Source organism: Lytechinus pictus, chromosome 5, assembly GCF_037042905.1.
Source record: "Lytechinus pictus isolate F3 Inbred chromosome 5, Lp3.0, whole genome shotgun sequence".
Lineage (NCBI taxonomy): Eukaryota > Metazoa > Echinodermata > Echinoidea > Temnopleuroida > Toxopneustidae > Lytechinus > Lytechinus pictus.
The window spans coordinates 26,147,418-26,166,751 of NC_087249.1; the positions used below are offsets into that span (position 1 = coordinate 26,147,418).

General features: G+C 36.1%; 1 protein-coding gene across 1 annotated transcript; it reads left to right on the forward strand.

Moving 5' to 3' along the window:
- Window positions 1-4,933: 4,933 nt before the first annotated feature.
- Window positions 4,934-19,061, forward strand: LOC129262209 (uncharacterized). The gene is made up of 4 exons (XM_064100110.1): window positions 4,934-5,031; window positions 11,997-12,072; window positions 13,604-13,731; window positions 14,617-19,061. The coding sequence occupies exons 2-4, from the start codon at window positions 12,030-12,032 to the stop codon at window positions 14,848-14,850; spliced, it is 405 nt and encodes a 134-aa protein (XP_063956180.1). The 5' UTR covers window positions 4,934-5,031; window positions 11,997-12,029; the 3' UTR covers window positions 14,851-19,061.
- The last annotated feature ends 273 nt before the right edge of the window (window positions 19,062-19,334 follow it).

The window sequence follows — 19,334 nt, forward strand, 5'->3', positions numbered from 1 at the left end:
TAGGTGGGCTGATGCTGTCACATCCCCATTATACTGTTTCTTGTATTTCTACATGGAATCAAAATTGTTTCATTTTTTTCATACCAGAGTGAATGATATGTCTCCCTTATAATAAAATAAGTTGCAGCAAAGAATATCTAATGGACTAAATCAGTTGTCAATTCAACTGTTCTGGTTCTTGAAAGGAAAATATTGAATAAACCTAATTTTACATAATGAAATACAATAGAACAAGTGGGGATATGACATCATCATTTTGCTCATTGAATATTAATGAAGACATGTCTAAAACTGTTTCACTGGAATAATACTAATCTTTGATATGCAATAACTGTGAGATTCCTTGTCTTATTTTGATCAAATCTTTATTCTTATGTTCGTCTGAGGTTTCTTTATCTGTTCAAACCATTTTACATTCAGTGTGGAGTTTCAGATCAGAATATCAAAAATTTTCTGCTCGCGCTTCGCGCTCACATTATTTTTTGAAATTCAAGATTATATCCAATTACCCATCATTTTCTTGATTTACAAAACATGAATAGAATGTCCCGTTTTCAGGTCTGAAATCTCAATTTTGTTTCCGCTCGCGCTTTGCGCTCGCATCAATTGTATAGTTATATACCTCCTGTTCATGATTAGAAAAGTTCAAAAGATGTCTCGTTTTTAGGTTTGAAATCTCATCTTTATTTCCGCTCGCGCTTCGCGCTCGCAGCAATTGTATAGTTTTATACCTATCCTCATCATGATTAGAAAAGTGCTTAGAATCTCTCGGTTTTTTTTGTGGTCTAAAATCTCAATTTTGTTTCCGCTCGTGCTTTGCGCTCGCATCAATTGTATAGTTATATACCTATCCTGTACATAATTACAAAACGTGCTTAGAATGTCCAGTAATTAGGTCGGAATGTCAAATTTTTCAGCTCGCGCTTCGCGCTCGCATTATTTGATTGTTGATATATGTATCGTCTTCATGGGTAACTGCAAACAGTCCTTATAACACGTCCCTTTCGATCAGGCCAGAGCGTATATAAAAAATATCTGCTCGCGCAGATCGCGCTCACAATTATTATTTGTTACATACACATCTTGGACCACAAACATTGCTCAAAATGTTCAATTTTCAGGACAAAATACATGAAATTTCCACAAAAAATAGCTCGCGCTTCGCGCTCGAATTATCTTATTATATATTCATGTTTTTTTACAAGAAGAAAGCTAAGAAGTGACTGTCATATATATGTATATATATATATGTGTGTGTGTGTGAGGGTGTATGTGTGTAATTATGGAAAACTCAATGGTGTCTGTCCCCCCAACATTGAGGAGAGATTTCAGCACCCCCACTGAAAAAATCGTTCCCAGGTCCCTGGCCGGGGTCGGCTCGGCCCCCTCCTGGATCCGCGCCTGGGAGGTATAGTGATTCGAATTCGGTTTTGAAACGAATTATTGTTACTGTCGTTGGTTTGGTCATTCGATGTCATTTAAGTAACAACATGTTGACAAATCATTTTATTCAAAAAATTACTGAGGGTTGACGATGCATTTTTCTTACGTTTTTTATTGTGGATGATTTTTTTTTATTGGGAGTCGGGGGTGTGGAATAATTTAAGTTCAAGGCTGGTGCAACTAACAAATGACAACCCCTTAATACTCTTATTAAAACGTGTTGTCTTCCTGTGGGAAACAACAACATACACAAAAAAATAGTAGAAGAAGGGAAAACAAATAGTATCGTGATGCAAAAATGTCATTATTATTATTTTTTGTGGGGGGGGTCTGTTTGTGAAAACCCTTTTACTAGCAGTACCATATAGGCCTAAGTGTTGTGTGATAAAATACTTACCCTCACTTACACTTAATATTTTGCACTGTTTGTCCGATTTTCTGTCAAAGTTTGACATTGTCTGATTTCATTATTTCCTGTCCTTTTTTCTTCCAAAATATATATTTCCAGCTACTTAGGTTAATTACTCGTCCTTGAAGGATGATGGCCAATAAAAAAAGATGGCGCTATTTCTAAAACTTCGACGAGTAAAGTCTGGTACACTTTCATTTCACAGCAGTGGCATAATGAGCACAAAAAATTTGAGGGGGCAGATATGGCGTATCGAACTAAATTAATAAACGAGAAATCGAAGCGAGCAACATTTCGACATTTTTATTTTTTTTAAAATCCAACATTATGATAGATTTTGATAAAGTATTAATAAAATACATCACATTTAACCCTTCTATCTTTATTTTGTTTTTTCTTGGTCGTGAAAAAAAAAATGGGGGGGGGGGGGCAAGCGACCCAATCAACCTCCATTTGTACTACCACATCTCTTTGACACAAAGAGACAAATAATTACTTATTATCAGTCTTTGTTCAGAGATAAACGAAAGAAATTAAAATACTATACTTGAAGTTCCCGACGAAACAACTTGAACTTTTAATCCCCTTTGAAATGTGTTAGATGTGTTGATTCATATCATGATTGTGTTATTCCATTTCCTATAAGTTGAGGATTGTGTGTTTAATACCCGCCTGGATATAATGTCTACAAATGCATAGGCCTGTATACACTCTTAAAACAAATCAGTCAAATTGACTATAGACCATTAGTCAGCTGGGTGCAGCTGATATGTAAAATCACTGATTATCACATTTCTGACATATATTCTAGTCAGAAATAACTCTGTTCTAGTAAAATACGACTAGAAAATAGTCAAATATGACTAGAATAACAGTTGCACCTATAGCTGACCCTAGTTCCCAGAAGGAAAAACCAGTAAGACCAGTAAGAATTTTTACTGGTTTCCAGTATAATTTTACTGGTTTCCAGTATATTTTTACTGGGCCAGTTGATTTTTAACTGGACCAGTAAAAATCAACTGGAGACCAGTTCCAACAATTGCATTCCAGTTGAAGCAATTAGTAATACCAGTTAAATTGTTTTTCATCAAATTGGTGTTTCTGGTCCAATAAATGGTTTCCAGTAGATTTTTACTGGTTTCCAGTATATGTTTACTGGACCAGTTGATTTTTAACTGGACCAGTAAAAATCAACTGGAGACCAGTTCAAACAATTGCATTCCAGTTGAAGCAAAGTAGTAATATCAGTTAAATTGTTTTTCATCAAACTGGTGTTACTGGTCCAATAAATAATGACTTTATTTCAAGTCAGATCATTTGACGAATTATGGAATATGAATCTTGCAATTCAGAGAAAGTAATTATCGTTATCATTGTTATCATCATTCTTCTTATAATCATCATAATTATTATCATTATGATTATTATGATCATTGTTGTTATCATTCTTATTACTGTTATCGTTGTTATTGATATTATAATTATTATTATTAACATTATCATAATTATCAAGTATTAACATTATCATTAAAATAATTATTTCCTTTAATTATGATTAAGATCAAAGCAAGATATATTCCTCTGATATAGTCAACTGGTCTAAAGTAATTCATTGTTTGAAATTGAACTGGTCAAGACCAGTAATACCAGTAATTCTGATGATGCTGATCATGTGGTTTACCTCATTTGCACATTTCCTATTTTAAAAAGAAAAATCAGGATTTAGGATGGAATATCCTTGCAATGGCACTCATTGTTGTTTAAAAACTTTCCAAGTAAGTGTGTGAACTAATTCACAATGAAAACGTGTAATTTCATATATCACATTTAAAATAACAGCAGAAACATTAATTTACTAACCATCTTTTCCATCACATTTCACTGACCATGGTATATAACAAACCAAATGCATGCAATAAATTGATCCAGTAAGACCAGTACGAGGACCAGTTCGACCAGTTCGAGGACCAGTCAGACCAGTAGAAAATACCAGTAAAGACCAGCTTGAAATGGATACCAGTATGAAGACCAGTGAGACCAGTAACAACCACCAGAAAAAAGAGCAGTATAAAATTCCAGTAATTCAAGACCAGTTTAATTTTTAGCTGGACCAGTAAAATTTTAACTGGACCAGTATGACCAGTTAGACCAGTAAACCGATGTTCCAATTTCCAGAGTTACCAGTTAAAATTCTACTGGTCTAACTGGTCCAGTGGAACTGGTTTTTCCTTCTGGGTTATCTAGTCATTTTTGACTGATTTGTTTTTAGAGTGTATGCTTTACAATTATTTGGAAACTATTGAATTATCAGCCGTTTGAACGAGCGGAGTATATATAGAAGGAAGGAATATGCATAATGACTATGCTTTATTTGGGAAATGTGTTTCTTCACGACTTAATTAATAACTGGCATGTTCATTTGATGCAACTATTACTAGTATATATAGATCCACTTTGAGTACGATTCCTGGTCAAGTTACCCCTTAGAAAATTAATCATTTACGCCTTTCAATACTTTATCATGCAATGAAATAAATTCTTTAAAAATGTCATTAAGTTCGGAATTGATGATACATTTGGGTAGCTAGAGAGCAATTTGTTTGATTGGCAGGAGTCACATATTCAAATCAGACAGCTGTTTCTAATGTGCATGTTTCTTTCATTTTGGAGCAAGCCATCTTTCACACAATGGAAAAGAAATCTTGGTGTTTCCTCATTATGATTAATGAACATCTTTTTTTGGGGGGGGGTTCAGATATAAGTTTAATGATGGAGGATGATGTATGAGGTACCACGTACTGCACTAACTTCAGAAAAGGAAAAGGCATAACAAATCCGGGCTAAAAATGAACCGATTGGGCCTCACCAACTGTACAGTGCATGCAGGCCACGCATAATTATATAGGAAGTGCCACTAAAAAGTCTGTGGTGTTTAGGCGCCACGGACGTACCGGTATTCCACGTACCGAGATTACTATTACGGATATCCGGCTCAGTAATACGGTACGTACCGGTTTGCCGGTAGGCCGGTACATGCATGAATGATATGCATGCATATTGAATAAAATTTTCCATACAGCAGCCTACAGCCAGGGTTTACACTTACAGCTGATCCAAGCAAAACTGGCTCTAAATTTTGGTCTTCGATTTGATTATTTCTTTGATCAAAGTATTAAGTGGTAAGTATGGTACTGTATTCTGTGTAGTACAATAATTTGATAGGATCAATAAGACAGTCTTGACAGTGGAAATGAATGAGAGAGACTTCTTTGAGTTTGAATTGTGCATTTTAGTTACCCAGGCCATGTGTGTTTCCGTTGGCCATAGCTAGGTTTTTCATTGTCCCATAGGCCATACATAGACATCTGTGTAAGGTAGTACTACTAGTACTAGTAGCTAGTGGTGTAGCAGTAGCACAATATACGAACCTTGCAAAAGTCGCATTTAGCCTTTGGCTTTTTAGGGCAAAATGCTACATACATAATGTTGTCGTTAGGCCTTGGCCTAGAAGATGGCCTTAAAGTTTATATAACTAAACTAGAGTAGAGCGGATCCAAGTAGGATGGCAGTGAGTCCAAACTTCGTGCGTGTCCATACTTCGCGGACGGTCATTATCTAAAAAACTAGCCAATATTCTTAAAATCTGACATCATCAACGTGAAAAGCGACCTAAAATTACCCTTTGGTGTAAGTTTCTTTACTTTAGGATGAGTTCAGTATTCATGAAAATATTGGCAAAAGATCGGCAAATTTGTCACTGTTAGTGCCCGTTTTGAAGAAATCTGATATTTTCAACAAGCATCACGATATCACCATTTTGCAAGCAGAAATTATCAAAAATGTGAGTTAAATGTGGTACTAACCGATTCTATAGCATTTTGCCATCAATCTGATATAAATATTTCATTTTTTGAGCTTGAGTTTTTGGTTAAATGTCCACAAAAACTTTGGTCCGCGAAGTTAGGTCACACTTTTTCTGAACAGTTTTTCAGCACAGCGCGCATTCGCCGATCGGAATAGAATTTTGAGATCGCGATACCGGCGAATCCCCTTGACCTACTTTACATTTTCGTCCATGATTTTACAGTTTACGATCTTGCCGTAAATGTGGTAACTATTTCTTGAATTGGTTTTGTATAAATTATGAATATTTTGTGAACAAATTTAAGCCTGATAAATATTTTTGAAAAGTGCGCGAAGTTTGGACACCCCATCATACTTGTACAGTAGGGGCACTGGTCCGAGAATGAGGATCGTCCTCATAAACAAGGATATCCTCATAAACGAGGACAAAATGCGTCCTCAAAAATAAGGGTCGTCTGCATTTTCAAGGACGTTTTTTTTCATCGGCGCTCTGGGGGTTTCATGTTACAGAACGGCCCGCTGGCGATGCCAAAAATGAATTTCCCGGGGGAAAATAACCCTAGTTCACCGTCTATTTTAATGGGTTGTCCGTCTTCCCAAGGATTTATTGCTCATAATGTGAAGGGCTCTGTACAAAGTCAATGTAAAATGTATCAAGAAAATCATTGCAGAATCCGTTTTTTGCATCGCCAATACGCCGATCTAAAATAAGAAACGTTTGCGGAAATGCAGACGGTCCTTATTTTTGAGGACGCATCTGTCAGTGTTAAAGAAGACGATCCTCGTTTATGAAGACAATCCTTATTCCCGGACCAGCGCCCCTACTGTTGTACTAGGTCTAGGATCATAAGGATGGGGGGTCGGGTGTCGTGTCGTGTCTGGACTCTGGAGTCCGGACAGTATAAATTTTTGAAGCCTTCGTTTTTGTCTTTGGATTGCACTAAAAATATAAATTCGATAGTTTGGAAAGAGTTCCATATGCACCCCCCACCAAAAATAACAAAAGATTGAGACTTCCGGTTCGTTCACTTCAGATTTTTCTATCATTTTTTTACTGTTGCTTACCTTTCCCGCTATGCTAGCGAGAAGCGTTGATACCGGAAAGGGTATTTTTACGATTATCAGCCGATAGTTCGACTAGTCTTGACTCGCAGACCCTTTACTGACTAAATAAACCGATGTCTATGGACAATTACACGCACAAGATCTCGCTCGAAATTTGACGGAATAAAGCCATATTTTGGTATGTATTTCCACTTCCCCATCATATATGTTCGATATTAGGGCTAGATATATTATTCTGAACCTTCTCCATGTTTTTATTTTCAATTTTAGTGGGGGGTGCATATGGAACTCTTACCGATAGTTGTAATCATCTTCTATTTTGTTCTCTATAATATTTCCTAACATTTTGTAATAAAAATTGATAAAAATTCGCTTGTAAATTTTTCCAAATGACTTTTTAAAATTGATCGTCCGGACACAACCTGTCCGGACACACAACAACTGGGTATAAGTATTAGTATTACTAATCTAGATCTAGTCATCTGAAATCCATTCTGTGTTTAATGAACTTGAAGTTTGACTTTGTTTGTTAACAGTGGCGTAAAAACTAATAGGAGGGGGGGGGGCAAGTTGCCCCCCTGGTGGATTTCACCGGGAAAATATAAGAAAAACGGGAAAAAGGAGGGAGAAAGAAAGGGAAAGGAGGAAAGCTAAGGGAAAAGTGAAAATTTCTAGGGTGTCTGGTCTCTGGAGAACAAAGAAAATGTGATATTTTCTTTGTGAATTTGAATAGAAATAACCTTCAGACTGACAGAAATCTTAAATTTTTGTAGATCTAGGGGCCTAATGGCTGCAAAAAAGAAGAATGAAATCCGGTCAATTTTCAGCATTTTCCTGCCATGGCATAGACTGTAGTTAAGAAATGGACACACACAAATCCAAATTTTTAGCTTCTGAGAGCTGTTATAAATTTATTATTGATTCCAAAAACTTTTCCGTAAAGTGCCTGATAGGAATTTTGATGCTCTTTCTGATGGTATGATTTTTTTAAAGATTTGGAAAGAAAACGAAGAAAAAACATTTTTTGTTAATTGAAAAGGAAGGAAAGCGGGAAAATGTACGAAAGAAGAACATTTGAGAAAGAACAAATCATTCCGAAATAGGCCTATGTAATGCAATAGCACGGTGGGAAATAAATTAAAAGACGACAAAATGGCAAACAATAGCGGGAAACGAAGGTAGAATGTAATTAGTCAAAAGCTTATTTGGAAAACAAAGAAAAGGGACAAGAAAAAGAATAACACGACTGGGCTGCCGACGATCGAAATTAAAGAGCGTCAAGAAAGATGGACTGCATATTGCATACAACATTGTGCTATAAGCTTGCTAAATTTTATAGCTACCAGGGCTTTGCCCCAGACCCCAGTGGGCCGAGTAGGGGCTCTTCATTTATAACCTTCAAATGGCTCTATAACACCCCCCGTTCAATCACTGGCTTACAGGCGCGGAGGGGGGGTTTGGTTTCACACCCAAGAGGAAATAAAAGAAATTATAGGAGACAACGTATATTGAAATGAATGGAAAGAATGAAATGTGTTATTTGCTGAATATAATAGAAAAATCTATCACATAGAATTTAATTTCAATAGGCATTTTTTTTTTCCAGCTCGCTTTGCACGCTGGCGACTTTTTACAAATTTTTCCCACATTGCTATATGTTTTGCCCCCTCAAAAGATTTGGTTCATTACGCCACTGGGTTGAATAAATGTGTTGTGTAAAAGCTATATTCTGTATATGCCCGTGATTTGATCTGGCAATCTGCGAGGTTTAAATGGCTTTGATATCAAGAAGTTCCGGGGGCTCCAACCCGGACCCCAACCGCACAGCACTGCGTATGGAAGGGTTGGGCCATGGCCCAAAAAAGTTCTACAGACAAGAAAAAAAAAGGAGGAAAGAAAAGCAAAGGAAAAGTGTAGGATATGATTTTATTTACTGAATATAATGTCAAAACATTTGTCAAAAAAATTAATCAAAGTTAGATTCTCATGAAAAGGTGATTTTTTCTTGCTCGCTTTGCTCGCTTGGGACTTATATAAATCAGCTTTTTAGCACATGTGCTATACTGCACCCCTCATTTTTTTTTTTTTTTTTACTCTCCACGCTACTGCCGCAAAGAATCCTGTTCACAGTGGCATACAGACCACAAAAAAGGAATCTAAAGAGAGAAGAGTGAAATATATTATTCTCTGGATATCATGTCAAAATCTATCACAAAATTTGATTTTTGTATTAAGGTCAAAATTTTTGCTCGCTCGCCCGCAACTTTTTTTAAAGATAAATTCTGCCCGATACGCAATATCTGGCCTCAAAATAGTTGCCTCATTACACCATTACGCCTATTCATACCATGATGAGCGGGAAATTTTTGGCTCTTGCCCCCCTGGCCACCGACCCTTGTTACGCCGCTGTTTGTTAACTTTTTTTAATTGGGGAACTTTTGAGACTTTTTTACTTCAAAGTTAAATAAAGCCTTACATAAAGGTGATTCCAGAACACACATGTTGCGCTACTCTCTTCACTAAGTTAGTGTGGATGTGTCTCTCAATGACATTTTGCTGACTCAACTATTCAGATTCAGATAGATCTAGATCTACTTCTTTTTTTCTCTCCAGTAAGTTAACGTTAACTGTTTCTAACGTTATACATTACTCACAAGGTCACTTGCTCACTGCAACGACCCTGCCTGTGCAGAATCTAACGTTACATGTACAGTACTAAATGTAGAATCTAGATCTAGACTATGGTATGCCAAAGCAGTACACAGCAAAAACTTTTTAAAAAATTCATTAAAATGTCACTTTTTGTGACCAAATACCTCAGGCGATGGTTCGTGTAGGCTCCACTACACTTCACTACCGTCGTTACCCTCCGCTACATCTACAGTGTACCCGAACCATTGGGCGATAAATACTCGCTCTCAAAAACCAGTGACAAACTGTCACTTTTTGGTAAAAAAGGTAACACTTCATGTTAAAAAAAGACATTAAGCGTACTCTACAGTGACTAAACTTACTATCGGACACAGACTCACTCCTTGCTCTGTATTGTAAATGTCTCAAAATCGGTGATTTGAAGCCGGTTCGCTGTTCCCCATACATATTAATTCACTGCCGAATCCAAAATGGCGAACACGAATTGCGCATGACTCGCGCACAATACGCATTCGCCATTTTCAATCTCTAGTTTTAATGTAGAAAAATAAAAGAATTAGACGTTATATGATGAATAATTGTAATGGAAACTGACATCGTAAAAAAATCAAGCATTTGTCCTCAAGAACAAGAGAAAATAAGCCAACAGGGAATAGAAACAGAGAACAAGGTTATATCATAACCTTGTTCATTGAATGAGTGTGCGGGGTTACATGTAGCTGTACTGACCTTGCACTACGAACGTGATTACACAGTAGATTTTTGAGAAGTCAGTAAACATCGCTTCATAACAGAAATAATGTTTGCCGAAAGTCTTTGGCTACTGACTGGGGCTATTCCCGGTGAGTGGCGATTCTTTTTAATTTTTTTTTCTAAAACACAAAAAAGAGCAAAATTGCTTACCTCGGCCTGGAAAGTGACTTTGCATGTCTCTTCCATGCACAGAGGTAAAAAGAAGTACAATGGTGGGACTAATAAAATTTAGTGCTTACCGGTAGTCTTTCCCTTGTAGTGTCTTTGATATGAATATAAATCACGCACCCTCTTTTAACAAAAAATCTGCAAGTAAGCTCCTACGCTCATCAACGAGAAGAAAAATCAGCATTCAAATGTATCTATTTCATGAATATTTGGGGAAATTTGCTTCATATCGTTTGGTAAGTTTCATAGACAAATGTGATTTTATTTACATGTAAATGAAATGACCGTACATGTATGGTTGGTACACCTACAGGTCTACGACTGTCTACGTACGGGCACCCATGCGTTCATTACATGCCGCCGTGCACAGGAAAATCACAGGCACAGTGCATGCAAGACTCCTTTGGGATTGCGCGAATTTGTGCATATTTTTTTAATTTTGAATTAAATCACATTTGTCTATGAAACTTACCGAATGAGTTTTTAATAAGAATTTTAATGTTGAGATCAATATTAAGTGAAGAATTGAAGATCCTCCTGGATAAGAATTTTTTTTTTAATTAGGGGATATTTTCCACATTCCGAGCAATTGCTTAAGTATGGAGGCTTTTTTATTTTCTTCACATTTCAAAGTCTACTTTCGTATAAAATATGCAGTTATGCTGGAAAAGCATTTCTCATAAATCTGCTGTATGTAGAAAATTAGGCGCTAATGCAGTTTCGCACCGGTTGCTTACCAGCATACCTCACCACTAGTAATTGTTCGCAAATGGCACAATGACCTTAAAATTTGATTAGATGACTTGTAATTACATTTGCAAACAATAACTATTGGTGAGGTACGTTGGTAAGCGGTCAGTGCAAAACTGCACTAGTGCCGAAAATTGATTTTCTAAACTTTCTTAAATATTGTTTGTGGCAGATCTTGACTTGCAGTGACATGAAATAAGATGGTCGCCAAATTATTCAATATTGGGAATTCTGAGGGCAATATTGGCTATCATGAGGGCAGCATCGCCCTTGTATGTTTCCTTTGCTAAGATCCTCCCATTGGCAATGTGACCAAGATTTGTGATGCACAGAAATACATTTTTTCTTTGTACATGTGCTGAGACTATCTAGAGACTAGACCACCCAAAATGAACCTATTTTGCTCATTCTTTTGTACAAATACTTTATCAATGATATATTTTAGAAACTTCTATAGTTTGTATGTCCGCCCATAGAAAAAAAACACCCCATGTCCACATCAATAGTGATCTCCACATTCAAATGCTCACAACAATTTGTTCATTTTTTCTCAAACTTTCATTGATCTTATTTGATTTTTTCTGTTCATACACAAGCTAACTTTTTCCATGGTTTTTGTTCTTCTTACATATAATCTAGACCTAACTTAGACTAATGCAGAGATGCCAAGTTCAAAGTATGTGTGACTGTGTGAGAGTTTAAAGCAGGGAACAGTGACTCGACATGAGGTCTCCAGGAGTTGGGTATAATATTTTAGGATAGGCTATGATATGGGAGTCAGAAAGAGTTTAGGGAGTGTGCAGAAGTCCCTAATACGGGAGTCCCACTCCTACTGCAAGAGACGTGGCATGTCTGCTAAATAGGTATATTTTTCTTTTCTAATTCATTTCAGTTTTTCTGGTGAAAGAAAGTAACAGCTGCCAATATGAGGAGAGCCATCAGTCTTGTTTTACTTGTACTAGTGTTTGGTAAGTTTTATGAAATGTTGAAACATATTTTGGGAAAACCCCTGTATTTGCTGTAAAGATTAATGGATTGGCTTATATTCTCATGTTTTTGTCTCACCTGCATAGCAGAGTGAGACTATAGGCGCCGCTTTTCCGACGGCGGCGGCGGCGTCAACACCAAATCTTAACCTGAGGTTAAGTTTTTGAAATGACAGCATAACTTAGAAAGTATATGGACCTAGTTCATGAAACTTGGCCATAAGGTTAATCAAGTATTACTGAACATCCTGCCTGAGTTTCATGTCACATGATCAAGGTCAAAGGTCATTTAGGGTCAATGAACTTAGACCATGTTGGGGGAATCAACATCAAAATCTTAACCTAAGGTTAAGTTTTTGAAATGTCATCATAACTTAGAAAATATATGGACCTAGTTCATGAAACTTATACATAAGGTTAATCAAGTATCACTGAACATCCTGCATGAGTTTCACGTCACATGACCAAGGTCAAAGGTCATTTAGGGTCAATGAACTTTGGCCGAATTGGGGGTATCTGTTGAATTACCATCATAACTTTGAAAGTTTATGGATCTGATTCATGAAACTTGGACATAATAGTAATCAAGTATTACTGAACATCCTGTGCAAGTTTCAGGTCACATGATCAAGGTCAAAGGTCATTTAGGGTCAATGAACTTTGGCCAAATTGGGGTATTTGTTGAATTACAGCCATAAATTTGAAAGTGTGTTGGTCTAGTTCATAAAACTTGGACATAATAGTAATCAAGTATCACTGAACATCCTGTGCGAGTTTCAGGTCACATGATCAAAATCAAAGGTCATGTAAGGTCAAAGAACTTTGGCCACGTGGGGGTATTTGTTGAATTGCCATCATATCTCTATAAGTGTATTGGTCTAGTTCATAAAACGTGGAAATAAGAGTAACCAAGTATCACTGAACATCTTGTGCGAGTTATAGTAGTTTTCAAAATCAGCACTGCTGCTATATTGAATCGCGTGATGCAGGTGAGACGGCCAGAGGCATTCCACTTGTTAATTCAATCTTTAGCTTTAGCCCAAATGTTAATGTCAAACAAAAATGTGAAAATAGAATATGTGAATGAATGTCAATGAATGTCAATGAAAAACACAACTTGTATACATATTTCTTGAGCAAAGGACCACCCACCCCCCCCCCCCATTATGACATGAGAGGAGAGTCTTGCAGGTGACATAGTGATTCAGATTGCTTTTCACCTCCCAGGCACAGGTGACGCCAAACAAATGTATAGTGATAATAATTTTGTATTCTGTTAAACTTACGATTTTGAGCCAGTTTAATTTTGTACATCAGTGAAATTTGTATTAGTGCGACTTTCAGGTCTAAATTTTAAAAAACCTAATAGTACAAGATTAATGCTGTCCAGTGGATACATTATGCCTAAGACATTTCTAAAGAATGTTCTATTGTCATCACTCAAAATCAGGTTTAACCAATACTATCACAGAGATTTTCTTATTCCATTTTTTTTACTTATTTATTTATATAGCTGTAGAGATGATTGGAGCTGAAATGGTCACATGTTATCAGTGTGAACAGGTTGATTCTCCAGTGGGAACAGACTGTTGGAATGCATCGCAAACACTCCCAACAGTGGAATGTGAACATTCATGTTTTGTAAGTACTATTAGGGTGTATATATTGAGACCCCATTTACACATACAAGTGAAGGTTGCATTAGGCCGGCCTCAAACTGCGTTGAACATATATGTAAACACACAAGTGGACTGACGCCGCCTTGAAGCTGCCCTGACTTCGGTCCACCTCTGGAGATGGTTTGCTACGGCATGAAGCCTCCTCGTATGTGCAAACACAAAGCAGACTGAGGTTGGCTTTCGGGAGTCGCATGATCATTGGCTTGCGCAATAGTTGTGATACAATATTGATCTATCTCTATTGTATTGGCCTCGGTCTCGCACGCTTTCAATATCAAATGGCCCTGCCGTACCGTATGTGTTAACAAGGGTTGTCAAGCCGCCTTGAAGGAGGTGTCAAGCTTGCCTTTCTGGTATGTGTGAACACACTTTCTTGATTTGTTTTAGACTGCTTGACGCTGACTATGAAACTGGCACATGTGTAAATGGGTTCTTTTTGTCAAATGGACAAGTACACAAAGTATACTTTCAAATGTTTGCAAATTTTGTAATCCATTTTACATATTTAGCTCATTGGTCATGCAATGAATGAAAGTGACAGAAACTTCTATTCTATGCATGCACTTTGTTAAAATAATTTTGATGTATTGTAAAGCAAAAATATGTATAGGTATGGTCATTAAGATCCCAGTTTACTGGCGTACATGTTTGTTTGTATTACAAGCTTTCAATTAATCAGCTCGTGAAGCGATTCACAATTCTTTCTCTCTTTTTTTTTAAATATCCCCAGAATCGTAACAATTTGCCAGTCATAGCATTCAGTATAATGAGTCGATGGTATCATGTGTAAAAGAGACCTAAACATTCTTTCTTGGTTCACTTTTCTTTCTCGTCTCTTTTTCATCAGACATCAATGTTTCAATCCGGCGGAAACTATCTTGACAACTACTGGAACGTGAAACGAGGCTGTGTTGAAGCATGCGATGGCTCTAGTAACTGCCTCAGTCAGCATTATGGCGCGTGCAAGTACTGTTGTTCGAGCAATCTCTGCAATGATTACGTGAACTCGCCAGCTGTCAACGTGAGGATAAGTTTGCCTTTATTAGTCATTACTGCACTCGGTTGTCTAGCATGGCTCTGAAGATATACTAAAGTGGAACTATTGCTTTGTTTGAAATTTAGGAAATGTTTAGTATGAAAGCATCTCTCTATCATTTTTTTAAAGAGAATTTGAAGATGTGCATCCTCTCAGGATTCAAAGTACACAAGTTTGCTTACATTCTAAATGGCAATAAGGGGATTTGATAATTTGTCTATGAGTAGTGGGTTCTTGCATTCCTTTGGCTGTGAGAACCTTATGTTCCATGTATGAAATCTGTGGATAAAGTGTAGAATAAGTTGTCAATGGGTAAATCCATAAAGTATGAATAAATTCTGTTGGGCAATACTACAGTAGCTGAGTCTGAAGCTAAATTTATATTTCTTATAAAAGGAGTGAACTTTGGTCAGGGGTAGATTTTTTAGTTATTGTTCAGAATTTTATTGTTTGGCAAGTCTTTTATAGTTTGATGTGCTTCTTCATGAGGTTTGCATGCATGTATTTGGTACTATTGGTGCAAATCTGCAACATTTGCACATTTTTCCAAGTGCCCTAAAAATTTACATATCACAGTCATTGTGATTTCTCTTCAAATCTATTTTAAGTGTAGTCAATGGTAAGAATAATAGAAAGGTGACATTTGTCCATATTCATCCCTACATATGGTGTGGAGGGAAAACTAAATTTATTTTCACTTGCTTGTATATCCATTTTCCAGTCAGGAGGGTGGAGGCATAAACTCGAGTTTGTGAAATCATAGTTAAATATTAAACTTTGCAGTAATCACCAATTGCTTTTTATCTCACTATTAGATCATTTATATCATTCACAAGTCTATCTTTACTATTTTTTCCTTTTGGCAAAAGTTGTAATTAAAAAGATAAGAAGTATATGCTTCAACTATTAGTATTCTACTTATTTACATGTACTAGATAAGCAATTTCTTGATTAATGATTGACTTGAGTTTATACATGCTTGTACATGTTTGTATTGATGGCCTACACTTTCCTTGAGATTTTTCATCTCCAGATATTTTTTTATAGTAGTACCTGACCAATCATGTGTCTTCCTGTTTATGTACATATCTACCTCGTATTAAGCCGGGGATGGTAGAAGGATGGATATGAGCTTTTCAATTACATTATAACTGAAATGGTAACCAGATAGATATATTCTGCCGTAAGCATTACAGCTAAAAAAATCACTGAAAATGCCAATTTTTGAAATACATATGATAAGGCATAATAAATGACTTTTTATGATAAATTAGGTGCATGCCATTTTTTTCAAAAACTATGATATTGTCACCTTTTTAATCAGCCTTTTTGAAAGGTTCTTGTAAATAGATTCTGTAGTGTAATGACATTCAATTCGTATATTCTGATGAGTACTTGAAAAGGATGCTTTTAGCTTAAAGGAGAATGAAACTCTTGGAGCAAGTTAGCTTTTGTGAAAGCAGAAAAATCAAAGAATAAGATCAACAAAAGTTTGAGTAAAATAGGACTAGCAATAGAAGAGTTATGAGCATTTGAATGTTGAGATCACTAATGCTATGGAGATCCTCCTATTGGCAATGCGACCAAGATCTATGATGTCACAGATGAACAACTCTCCCCTTTTGGACACTGAAAATATACCCCAAAACATCTCTTTTTGCTCATTCTAATCATATGACAAACGATTCATCAATGATATAATGTTGTGAAACCTCTGTACTTGTCCTCTCATAAAGAGAAAACCTCACCTTGTGATAGACTCTATAAAAGTGAAATAAGTACTAAAGTAATGAGGGAGTTGTACGTGTGTGACATCACAGATCTTGGTCGCATTGCCAATTGGAGGATCTATATGGCATTAGTGATCTCAATATTCAAATGCTCATAACTTTCTTATTATTCATTCAATCTTCCTCAAACTTTCAACAATATGTTTCTTTGATTTTTCTCTTTGATATGGATTCAGCTGGTTTCAAGGGTTTCATTCTCCTTTAATATGAAACAAGATGAAGGATGAATGCACATAACCTTCATATTCAAATCCACGAACATGTACTATTTTGAATAGGGATTGTGATTTCATGAAATTATGGTTTCATTCTTATGTTATATATGTATTTTGTAATATTTACATGCATCATGATGTATGCATATGTACTAAAACTACTAATCTACTACGTATGTATTTATTGATTATGATGTAGTTGTATTTCATCATATTTATTTGTACTATGTTGTGTCTGGCGGCTCTGGCCTACAAAATGCTGTGAAATATCTCCAAGCTTTTAGTTTTACACCTTGAAAAGTTGCAGTCATGCATGTGTACGATTTATGAACGTTAGCTTATGAAGCAAAATATAGAGAAATAATTTTGATAGGCTGAAAAGTAGCACATGAGTTACACATTTGTAGTGCAGTCTTGATTGGTCATGGGAGTGGGGGACTGGGAAACCCCACCATGGTTGATCAATTGATAGCCATAAGAAGATTCATGATTTGCAGTACACACTATTATTTCATCATTTATTTATTTTGCATGTGTACTTTCTGTAGTGGGGCTCTGCAGTGTTTTAACTATGTAAATTATATCAGACTTGCTAATAAGACATAATTTTATACACAAAAGTCAAATGTGTCTTCTGGTTAGGCCTAATTAATATGTTACAAATTTTGGGGAAAATGGCTTGGATATTTGAAGTGACCTACATAAATCAGTCACTGACTAAAATATGTATTATTCTTTCTTGTAACATTCTGAATGAGAACACAAGATATATGGAACTCAATAGAACCACTCTGATGTAGTAATTTTGTGGATAAATCTATAATGTATTTTATTATTTAAACATATATTCATTATTGTGATCATTGTTATTTTGCACTGGCTCTTAGTAATGTTGTGTATTAATTTTGATGTTATTTTTGTTTACAATTAAATATAAGTTGAGACTACGCAAAAAGAAAAGAAAAATGAAAACAACTTCAACAATTTGGTTCCAGGGAACATTTTTAGTCAATATTCTGAGTGAAGTGGAATCTGAGAGAAATATTTTGCATCTTATCCACATCTACTTTTTCATGGGTGATTTCTAAAACTAGCATAAAAGGCTGATGACTAGTTTTCCCTAATGGATTCTTTGCACTGGTAATTGGGGTTTTGAAGTAGATTGTTCGAAGGAACGGGTCTATGTATAATATAATTATAAACAGACAAAATGGGCAGAAAATTATATCTTACAAGTTTGTATCATATTACTTTACATTTTGTGAGTAGGGCCTATGTTTTGTGTTGTTCATTGCATCAGAGTCCTATTTTCTGTTTGGTTTCTGGTTTTATAGTCATAAAGGATAATGCATTGTCTCATAGAGGATATGGTCTGATTCACGTGCACTATATGTCAGTGCATGAGTGGAGATTGACAAATGAAACCATTCAGTGATCACCAAGCCTACCAATATATTGTACATACTGAACATACCAAGTCAGTGACGTACAATCACCATGCAGCATTTGGTTGATATGTACCGGTAGATGATATAGTACTTTCCTTCCTACTGTAGTGTACAAATAAAAAGTCATGAGAACAGCATACCATGTGCAAAACCTTTCCACATTTCACTATTTTCCCCTCCATATTTCACATATCACAACCTTTCTTTTTGTCTCCCCTCACACCCTCTTGTAGTTTTTCTACTATAATAATTAAACCCCTCTCATTTTCTTATGTTACACAATCATGTTCTTCTATAATTGTGATGGAATGTTGCAAACTTGCATAAACAGATTCGTCAATATTCATTGTTAGTGAGTCAGCAGTGAAGTCATTTCCTCCATGCCTTTTAATTCAATAGAATGTTCACTCGGATACATAATGTGGGCATGTAATGCATGTTCACTATCGTTTGGTGGGGGGTGAGGATGATATGTAGCCCACCCTGGTTTATGTCTTTCACTAGTGTGCTTTAATAATTTATTATTATTTCAGAAGTTCTTTCATTGCTATTAGATATTTAGAATGTGGTATGGTGTGAAGCAACTTTTGTCTTCTGGTAAAAAGGAAAACATGATTTCATTATTGATTTAAATACCAAAGGTGTCCATGTGTTTGCCTCTCATACTGCTATGGCTCTTTGGATTTTTTCTTATAACATGTCTCAGAAAATTACTATCATGTAATGACGGTGTTACTAACAAATAATCTATTTCATGGAGTATGAAATATTTGTTTTTCAATAAAAACACGACAAAAATTAAATTGGTTATTTATTGATGGTCGAATAAAGTTGTAAAAAACATGCTTTTGGGGGTGTTGTAAGATTGGCACATGTAAAGAAGGGAGATGAGAGGTGGGTGATATTGGGTCGGTGTGTGGGGGTGCGCAGGGTGTATGTGTGTGTGTATGTGAAGAGTGCAGATGAAATTGGCGCAAGAGAAGAGGAGATAAGAGGGGAGTTATATTGGCGCATATGAAGAGAGGGGAGTTAGATTGGTGCATATGAAGAGGGGATCGGGTTGGCGCATGTGAAGA